Genomic DNA, 10,724 nt, shown 5'->3' on the forward strand with positions numbered 1-10,724 from the left:
AGGGGACCGAAAAACAACAACAACCACGGTCCCCGAAAAAGGCCAACCCCCGCTTTGCGGGGAAAAATGGCCTCTAAATGTGGTTATTTTTTATTGCTTTTATCGCTTCCTCAACTTCCTTCTCAGTTATCTTCTCTGCCGGTCCTAAAACTGGGTTACTCTCTATGTTGCCATCCCATTCATTCTCTGTATTCAACAGCATTTCCATATATCTTTTCCATCTTCCTTTAATTCCATCTGGGTCGACAACGATTTGTCCCACTTCATCCTTCAAGCAACTCACCCCCATCACATCACACCTCTCTTTCGCTATCTGCTTTGCAATCTTGAATACTGCTTTCTGACCCTCTTCCGAATCCAAGCGTTCTCCGAACGTTTTCCTACATGCCTCCTGCGCCTTTGCTACCTCTTTCTTTGCAGCCTTCCTGGCTGCCTTATAACTTTCATGCTCTGCTGTTTCTGCTCCCGTACCCTTTGCCTTCTGCCACTCCTTGAACTTCTTCCTCTTCTCGTCAATCCTCTTTCCAACTTCATCATCCCACCACCATGTTTCCGAGTGCCTCGGTGGTCCTTTTGTCCATCCACATACCTCACCAACGGCTCCCAACAGACTAGCTTTCATCGACATCCAACCACTTTCAAGCTCAACCACATCATCCTCGACCCAACTCAGCCTCTCTTTTAATGCCTCCCTTACTGTCACCTCTTTCAACCTCCACACCTTCATTCTCGGTTGGTACTTCATCCGCCGAGCTCTCCTCGCACCTTTCACCCTTACGTCGCAGACAACCAAGTGGTGCTGTGAAACAGCCTCCTCCCCCGGGATCACCTTTGTGTCCCGGAGGTGCCCCCTATCTCGCCTACGCACCATCAGGTAGTCAACGGTTGTCGTCGACCCACCTGACGTGTATGTAACAAGCTTATTATCCTCTTTCTGGAACTGAGTATTACAAATCAACAAATCAGCTCCATCAGCAAACTCCAAAATCCTTTCACCTTCTCCATTTCTCACACCATATCCGTAACCCCCATGATCTCCGTCAAAACCATCCATACTCCTTCCCACATGTCCATTTAGGTCTCCTCCTACCACAACAACTTCCTCATCTTTCACGTTTTCCATCAGCTTCTCTATCGCACACCAGAACTTGTCCTTTTCTTCATCGCTTCGACCAACCTGCGGAGCATATCCCGAGATGACATTCACCAAGAGCTTTCCAATCATCATTTTCACCATCATCAACCTATCACTCACTCTCGTCACACTCACCACACTGTCTACAAACTCCTCAGAAAACAGGACACCAACACCATTCACGCCCTCCAGGCACCCTTGCCACACAAACTTGTATTTCTGTCCCTGCCTACCCTTCACCATTCTCACACCACTTCCCTTCCATCTCGTCTCTTGCACACAACATATGTCCACTCTTCTTCTGACCAATACTTCCACCACTTCTCCTGATCTCCCTGTCATTGTCCCTACATTCCATGTCCCAAACCTCAGAAACCGATCTCCACTTCGGGCTGTACCCTGCCCATATGTAGTTGTAATTGTCATGGTTCCCTTTTTGAGGCAATGTTTTTTTTATGGCCAGATGCCCTTCCTGACGCCAACCCTCTTAGTCGTCTCTTACGACACGCAGGGATACGGTGTACCTATTCTTATCCAGGGTACACACCGGGAAACATTTAAAACATGGAAATTCTGGGGGGTGGGGGGGCGGGGGTGGCGGCGTCAAGGGAAAGATAAAATGAAAACAAACCCCTTCAGCCGGCACTTAGCTTGGCGTCCCAAAGAGTACTTTCAGGAGCTTGGTGGCTGTTGAAACTGGGGTAGCCACTCATGCGGGAAGTGGTCCAAAATGGCGGTGAAGAACACCGTGCGTCGAAGACACAACAAGCGTGAGGCGAGCAGATTAGACGGCCTCCTTTCGATTCTCTACCGTCAAGTCCAATGCGGCGTTCAGCTTCCAAGAGCCCAGCAGTTGTCCAAAACGGATTATGAGTGAATGATATCGAAAAAAACGAGGTCCATAAGCCACAGACCCAACCATGTGTCGATGGAAACGCCGACTTGTCATGGTTCCCTGGGCCCAGATGTGTCACGATGGAAGAGAGATCATTGATGAAGACCAGAAAAAGCAGAGGGCCCAGAACACTGCCATGGGGAACTCAAGCCTGAACAGGAAGAGGAGATGAGAGAAACCCATTCAGGGCCACACGTTGACTATGACTAGAGAGGAAGTCCGCCAGCCATGCCTGGAGATTTCCATGGACACCAAAAGAGGAGAGTTTGGTGAGCAGAGGGGGTGCCAGACCGTATCGAAGGCACGTGATATGTCAAGGGAGACGGCTCTAATTTCCTGTTTGGCATTGAGGACCTCCATCCATTGTTGAGAAAGCAGAAGCAGCATGTCCAGAGTAGAGTGACCAGGTCTGAAACCAAATTGATGATCAGAGATCAAGCCATTGGAGAAGAGGAAAGATTTCATATCTGAAGCAATGATGGATTCCATGACTTTGCTGATAATTGGGAGAAGGCTGATTGGTCTGTAGTTGCTGGGATCTGTTTTTGCACCTTTTTTGTGCAAAGCGGTGATGGCAGATTTCCAAGCAGATGGCAGATGACCTTGAGCAAAAGAGAGGGTGAAGAGAACAGAGAGAGGGAGTGAAAGAGCGGAAGAACAGGATATTAGGACCAGTGGGCTGATGCCGTCAGGTCCAGTTGCAGAATCAGAGTCGAGGGTTGACAGAAACTTTTCCACCTCGTCAGGAGGAAAGGACACAGAGTCCAGGAGCAGCTGGGTATGACTGGGTACGGTGGGTACAGAGAGGGATGGGTTTGGGACACAAGATTTAGAGGCAAACACAGAGTTGAGGCATTCAGCTTTTTCACGTGCGGAGTCAGCCGTGTGGCCGTTTGAGGTGAGGGAGGGGATGGAGGGGGATCAAACACCAGAAACAGATTTGACCAGACGCCACCAGGATTTGGAAGAGGGAGACAGATAAGAGAGTTTGGTCCTGAGAACGGAGAGATATTGTTTCCTGGCTCTCCTGAGGGTGGACACACACTTGTTTCGGGCTTTGTGAAAGGAAATGAGATTTCCTTCCGTTGGATTTGCTTTCCAGGAGACGAAAGCAAGTTGTTTCTGGGCAATAGCCTCACCACAAGATTCCGTGTACCATGGACGGGAGGAAGGGTATGACAACTGAAGACGAGATGGGATAAATCTGTGCATGAGAGAGAGCAATTTACTTTGGAAGAATTCCCAGGATGAGTTGATGTCAGAGGCGGTAGAGATGGGAGACCAGTCCAGATGATTGATGGCTGCTTGAAGACCGTGCCAGTTGGCCTGAGTGAAATGCCAGACTCGTCGACGCTGAGGAGGCTCTCTGAGAATGGTCAGAGAGATGTCCAGTTTAACAAGCACATGATCAGATGAGCCGATTGGAGCAGAAGAAGAGCAGCAGACATTTTCGGGGAAGTTAGTCATAACCAAGTCCAGAAGAGAAGATGCTCCGTTGACTGAGATCCGGGTCGGGAAATTGACAGATTGTGTCAGTCCCAGTGAGTCACAGAAGTCCTTTGCTGAAGAGCCATGGCTGGTGAGAGAGGTACCCACACCCAGCCAACTGGCATGGTGACAATTGAAATCACCACATATGAGGAAGAGAGAGTTGGGATGGGTAGATATGTAGAAGTTGGTCCATATTATCAGACAGCGAGATGTAGATGGAGTCATCACTGTTTGGTGGACGGTACAACACACATATGAACAAAAGGTGGGAGCGAACGGGAAGCCGTAGCCAAAGGTATTCCTGGGGGTGAGGTCGAGAGATGGCAGTGCAGGGCGAGCGAGGAAGAGAGTTTTTTATAACGATAGCAACCCCACCTCCAGGACGAGGCTCAGGTCTATCATACCAGAGGAGGGAGTAACCTGGGAGAGATACCAAGGAATCAGAGACATCATAAAGGAGGAAAGTTTCTGTTAAGCAGATCACGTCTGGTTTGTCAGAAGCAACCTGTATGGAGAGATCTGTCAAGTTTGAGCGAAGGCCCCGGATGTTTGAGGTCCATACTGTTAAAGAAGAGGAAGGGGGAGCATCGGATACAGAACAGGGGGGGGGGGGGGAGTGATAGGGTAAGATGTGGAAGTCGTCGGGAGAGCTGTTGAAGGTGTGTCAGAGATTTTAGAATAGCTTGGCGAAAGGGAAGAATGGGGCGGACAAAAGGTTTGATGGTGATTGGGTGAGGCGCAGTGAGGTGTTATTTGAGGAGGGGGAAGAGTGAAGCAGAAGGTTGAGGGAGATGAAGGTGAAAGTTGGAAGGGGGAAGAAGCGGGGAGGACGCTTTGAGGGGGAGGGGTGAGAGGGGAGTGTAGGAGGGGAGGAGTGAGGGAGAGTCTCGGAGGGGAGGGGTGTGGAGGGAGTTTAGGAGGGAAGGGGCAAGGGGGGAGATTTGAAAGGGATGGGTGATGGGGACGATTTGGAGGGGAGGGGCAAGGGGGAAGATTTGAAAGAGATGGGTGATGGGGATGATTTGGAGGGGAGGGGAAAGGGGGTAGATTTAGAGGGGAGGGGTGATAGGGAAGTTTTGGAGGGGAGGGGTGATGGGGAAGTTTTGGAGAGAAGGGGTGATGGGGAAGATTTGGAGGGGAGGGGCAAGGGGGAATATTTGAAAGAGATGGGTGATGGGGAAGATTTGGAGGGGAGGGGCAAGGGGGTAGATTTGGAGGGGAGGGGTGATGGGGAAGTTTTCAAGGGGAGGGGTTATGGGGAAGTTTTGGAGGGAAGGGGTGATGGGGAAGTTTTGGAGGGAAGGGGTGATGGGGATGATTTGGAGGGGAGGGGTGTGATTGGATTTTGAAAGGTGTACGATTAATGGGAAATGAACATTTATTGCAAAATGAGTTTCTTGAGACCTTCGAGTCAAAAATACGTTTGAGGACGCTGAAGGATGGGTGGAGTGCTGGAGAGTTTAGGGAATGCATGAAAGAGGCACTGTAAGAGATGGAATTTTTTTTTGGAATGAATAGTTTGGTGAGCGTCGAAAGCATCCTTTTATAGAAGAAGAAGAAAAAGGTGTTGTAGTATACGACAGAATACAGCTCTTCGGGGGACAGTTTAAACATTTTTTAACAACGTGATCACGAACAACATGGTCGAAGAACGAACGAACAAATAAGAACGAACAAACTGATAAGAACAGAGAAGGAAATATTTTTTTGGTTTTTTTTTTTTTGAGTTGAGATTTTAAAACAAGGAAGTATGGGGTGAAAAGACCGTGAAAAACAGAGACCGAAAGTAATTGCAGCGCAATTGATGACCCGCCGAGACAAAAACAAAGCCTCAAGCCAAGGTCGGACACGGTAGCCTACTAGTACTACACTAGGCCTCAGAATATGCGACACGAACTAACCGACGATTCTGTACACGGGTATGAAAAACCAACACCGAGAATCCTATTAAAGACACACCAATAGTTACACACACCGAAAGAAATATACAGTTTCGACAAAAACCCAATTGTGAAAAATTTCTTAACTTCGAAAGCGTGCGCACATGGACAGCTTTGAAGAGCCGTGACCTCCAATCTTGCGCATGCGCACAATCCAAGCTTTCCGATTCTTGGTAGGTGTTTCAGCATGGAGCTTGGAAGGTATTTCAGCTTGGTAGGTATTTCTTAGTAGGTTGCAGAACTTTCCAATTCTTGGTAGGTATTTTGTAAATTAATGCTGCTCATTGACAGGTTTCTTGGTGGGGATTTGGGAACTCCATGCTGCTCATTGACAGGTTTCTTGGTGGGGATTTGGTAACTCCATGCTGCTCATTGATAGGTTTCTTGGTGGGGATTTGGGAACTCCATGCTGCTCATTGACAGGTTTCTTGGTGGGGATTTGGGAACTCCATGCTGCTCATTGACAGGTTTCTTGGTGGGGATTTGGTAACTCCATGCTGCTCATTCACAGGTTTCTTGGTGGATATTTGGTAACTCCATGCTGCTCATTGACAGGTTTTTGGTGGGGATTTGATAACTCCATGCTGCTCAATGACAGGTTTCTTGGTGGGGATTTGGTAACTCCATGCTGCTCATTGACAGGTTTCTTGGTGGGGATTTGGGAACTCCATGCTGCTCATTGACAGGTTTCTTGGTGGGGATTTGGTAACTCCATGCTGCTCATTCACAGGTTTCTTGGTGGATATTTGGTAACTCCATGCTGCTCATTGACAGGTTTTTGGTGGGGATTTGATAACTCCATGCTGCTCAGACAGGTTTCTTGGTGGGGATTTGGTAACTCCATGCTGCTCATTGACAGGTTTCTTGGTGGGGATTTGGGAACTCCATGCTGCTCATTGACAGGTTTCTTGGTGGGGATTTGGTAACTCCATGCTGCTCATTCACAGGTTTCTTGGTGGGGATTTGGTAACTCCATGCTGTTCATTGACAGGTTTTTGGTGGGGATTTGATAACTCCATGCTGCTCAATGACAGGTTTCTTGGTGGGGATTTGGTAACTCCATGCTGCTCATTGACAGGTTTCTTGGTGGGTATTTGGTAACTCCATGCTGCTCATTGACAGGTTTATTGGTGGGGATTTGGGAACTCCATGCTGCTCATTGACAGGTTTCTTGGTGGGGATTTGGTAACTCCATGCTGCTCATTGACAGGTTTTTGGTGGGGATTTGATAACTCCATGCTGCTCATTGATAGGTTTCTTGGTGGGGATTTGATAACTCCATGCTGCTCATTGACAGGTTTCTTGGTGGGGATTTGATAACTCCATGCTGCTCATTGACAGGTTTCTTGGTGGGGATTTGATAACTCCATGCTGCTCATTGACAGGTTTCTTGGTGGGGATTTGGGAACTCCATGCTGCTCATTGACAGGTTTCTTGGTGGGGATTTGGTAACTCCATGCTGCTCATTCACAGGTTTCTTGGTGGGGATTTGGTAACTCCATGCTGCTCATTGACAGGTTTCTTGGTGGGGATTTGGTAACTCCATGCTGCTCATTGATAGGTTTCTTGGTGGGGATTTGGTAACTCCATGCTGCTCATTGATAGGTTTCTTGGTGGGGATTTGGTAACTCCATGCTCCACATTGACAGGTTTCTTGGTGGGGATTTGGTAACTCCATGCTGCTCATTGACAGGTTTCTTGGTGGGGATTTGGTAACTCCATGCTGCTCATCGACAGGTTTCTTGGTGGGGATTTGGTAACTCCATGCTGCTCATTCACAGGTTTCTTGGTGGGGATTTGGTAACTCCATGCTGCTCATCGACAGGTTTCTTGGTGGGGATTTGGTAACTCCATGCTGCTCATTGACAGGTTTCTTGGTGGGGATTTGGTAACTCCATGCTGCTCATTGACAGGTTTTTTGGTGGGGATTTGGTAACTCCATGCTGCTCATTGACAGGTTTCTTGGTGGGGATTTGGTAACTCCATGCTGCTCATTGACAGGTTTCTTGGTGGGGATTTGGTAACTCCATGCTGCTCATTGACAGGTTTCTTGGTGGGGATTTGGTAACTCCATGCTGCTCATCGACAGGTTTATTGGTGGGGATTTGGTAACTCCATGCTGCTCATTGACAGGTTTCTTGGTGGGGATTTGGTAACTCCATGCTGCTCATTGACAGGTTTCTTGGTGGGGATTTGGTAACTCCATGCTGCTCATTCACAGGTTTCTTGGTGGGGATTTGGTAACTCCATGCTGCTCATTGACAGGTTTCTTGGTGGGGATTTGGTAACTCCATGCTGCTCATTGACAGGTTTCTTGGTGGGTATTTGGTAACTCCATGCTGCTCATTGACAGGTTTCTTGGTGGGGATTTGGTAACTCCATGCTGCTCATTGACAGGTTTCATCTTCTCTGAAATGTATCGCCTTTTCTTACTTTCCCTTTTCAATGTTCTCACACTACCAGTGTTGTACCTGGTTTCTTTGTGGGCGTGGCTGTCGCTGATGCCTCTTCTTGTAGGTTAGGACAGGAATTTCTTCGAGTTATTCCATGCAAGGTACCACAAATGTGTTTGTGCTTTTGTTGGATGGGTAACTCCATTATGAATGTGCCTGACATTTCACAAGCAATTCGATTTGGTCATGTGGCTTTACAAAGCATTAGGCCTCAGTGGTGCTCCTCCTATCCAGGTTATCATCGTTTTCCAGCAACGTTTCGGCTTGTATGCGGTCAGCCATTAGCCCTCAGAGGTCCTTTTGCACCTGTTGTACGCAAATTGGAGTCCTACTTATTTAGATTCATCGCTCGCTGCTGCATTTGGGGTCTCACCTTCTACATACAGTGAGTGCTCTGTGAGAATAATATGAATGACCCGTTATTGCAAAACTATTTTCACCGTCTGTGATTCAAACACAATTAAATAGACTACATCCAGTATGTACATGAAGTGTCCATTATATGTATTTTGGATACATTTTTTGGTTTTGGATTTTGGACACGTTTTGGTTTTGGACACGCGGAGGCCCGTTTGGCCTGCTGGGGTCGGCCATATCCAAATTTATGCCTTTTGAAAGGGTAAGGCCGGCTCCTCAAGAGGTTCAGAGCGCACCAGTAAGGATTATAATTGGAGTATGGAAGTTTACCCAAGGTTTCGCCCAGTATGCGAATCGTACTCTGCTCATCTGTGCACTGACCCAGGAGACGCTTTCAAACCTCCACTCCCATCCCCTCCTTTCGAACCACTTTATCTGGTTTGCAGCAATGGAACATGGTGGTGGTTTGCATGCAGCCTAGCTATCTATAACCAGTCATCTGGTTCTCATTTTGCCGACCCTAGAAGGGTGATAGGCTCAGTCAACCCTCCTGGTGTTGATTCAACGGCGTGACAGTGGCTCAAACTCGGGACCCTAAGATCTCAAGCCAACCACCTTAACCGTTAAGCCACCACGAGGCTAATGCAAGGTGACAGTTGATCTTAAATGTTGGTTTCTGCTCAATGTTGTGTACAAGGTGCGGCGGCACGTATGTGCGTGCATACCTGAACCATGATGTAAAAGCAGGGGATGGTGAGGGCGGTGGATTTGCTGCTGCAGATTCCCCCACTTTCCTCCCTCCCCCATGAAATTAAGTTTATGTTGAAGGCCCAAGGTGATTCTCTTTTAATCCTGTCTTTCAGCCCAACTGCTACGCCAAGGTGATAGCCGTGGAGTCGCAGAAACGTATCGTGATCTACTCGAAGCAACCGATCGCCATCAACGAGGAGATCACGTACGACTACAAGTTCCCCATCGAAGAGAACAAGATCCCATGTCTCTGCGGAGCCGAGCACTGCCGCGGAGCCTTGAACTAGCCTGTGCCACGGTTGCTGGTGTCGTTGAGGTGTGTCTGCCCGTAATAGCTTCCTGCTATGGTGGTTTTCAGCAGCAAGCCTGGCTGCATTCTGTCATGCCATATATTTTGGAATGTCGCTTTGCAGCAAGTCTTAGGGAATGATTTTTAAACACCTGTATTCCCTTGCGATTCTTGCTCTTGGTTTCTGATCTCAGCGCCCTGAATGGAGGCGTGCGAGTGGGTCCCGCACCGCTTTTAGGCCAGATGGCCGCCATTTGTACTACTCCAAACAACTCGACAATGTAGATTGCGATTGGTGCTGTCGGTTCCATTTTGGCCGATTCAACGTTAGATGGAAAAGAGAGGAGGTGGTTCTACGGTACAACTTCCGTGTCCCTCGGAGTGGTCAACGAGCTAAAACCCGATCTTCCGTATCAAATCTACAGCCCGATGACCTGCACAGTTAACTTGTGTTAAATCCACTGGAAGCTCAAGGTCTGCAACTTTTTTTTTTCCTCCTTGCTTTATTTGCCAGTTTGTTTAAAAAAAAAAAAAAAAGCAGAGGTAAAATAAACGGCATGGAGAGGAGAGCACAAAAAGGGAAGTTTTGATTTGGAATAGGTTCCGCAGACGGCACTGATAAATGGCTCGGACACCTCAGCACTTGATGCACTTCGCTCCCGCAAGGGAATGCTGTTTGTTAGTAACGGAGGGAATTGGTTGTTTGTCTGGGGGTGAGAGGGTCATGTGGTCACTTCTCTGGCGAGAAGGTCACGTTCGACCCTCTCGTCTTTCATGCCGCGCTGCGTATAAGCTTGTCCCTTCCGTCTTTGCCGAAAGGTTCCAAGTACAAATTACTTCCGAATGTGGCTTTGCACTCGAGGCAGGAGGAGGACGAAGGTTTGCGCTCGGCGATCAAACCGAGTTCGAGGAGCTCCCTTTCGCCCGTTCCCGATCCAACCTTTCGTTGGAATATTTCTCGTTGGCGAAGCTCGCCGTTTTGCCGCACTTTTTCTTTTCAGCATTTTGATTTCTGTCCTCGCCCAATTCTCTTGTACATAGGCCACTGGTTTACAGAGGATCGGATTTATTAACACGTCGTTTATTCGAAACGCACACTGCTTCCTGGTTCCAGCCACATTATGACGGTATCTATTATATAACTGAGCCTCCGCTTTTTCATTCTCGTTTCCCTTCCATTGTAAATATGTTGATATTTTTGTGTATTGTTTAACAGCTGGTATTGGCCAATGTATGATAGAACATTTTATATAAATAAATTTCCAATTCGTTTTGTCATCGTTGCTGTCATGGCTTTTTGTGTCGGGTCCTTGGCTATCCGGGCCTATTTGCAATGCGGTTTAACGATGCAAAGCGAGAGCTTGTTTATTATGGAATTATTTTACATTTTCTGCAAGAATCGTCAAAAAACCCT

The 10,724-nt window shown here is 47.8% G+C and overlaps 1 protein-coding gene across 3 annotated transcripts in view; it reads left to right on the forward strand.

Annotated features, from left to right (window-relative positions):
- Positions 1-10,588, forward strand: part of LOC137439403 (histone-lysine N-methyltransferase SETD1A) — a 67,093-nt gene extending 56,505 nt beyond the window's left edge. For all 3 annotated transcript variants that reach the window (XM_068135124.2, XM_068135127.2, XM_068135128.2), the window contains one exon: positions 9,135-10,588. In XM_068135124.2, coding sequence (XP_067991225.2) covers positions 9,135-9,308 — 174 coding nt within the window. In that variant the 3' untranslated portion in view covers positions 9,309-10,588. The remainder of the gene's footprint in view (positions 1-9,134) is intronic.
- The last annotated feature ends 136 nt before the right edge of the window (positions 10,589-10,724 follow it).

Source organism: Myxine glutinosa, chromosome 14 (genome assembly GCF_964187855.1).
Source record: "Myxine glutinosa chromosome 14, kmMyxGlut1.1, whole genome shotgun sequence".
Taxonomy (NCBI): domain Eukaryota; kingdom Metazoa; phylum Chordata; class Myxini; order Myxiniformes; family Myxinidae; genus Myxine; species Myxine glutinosa.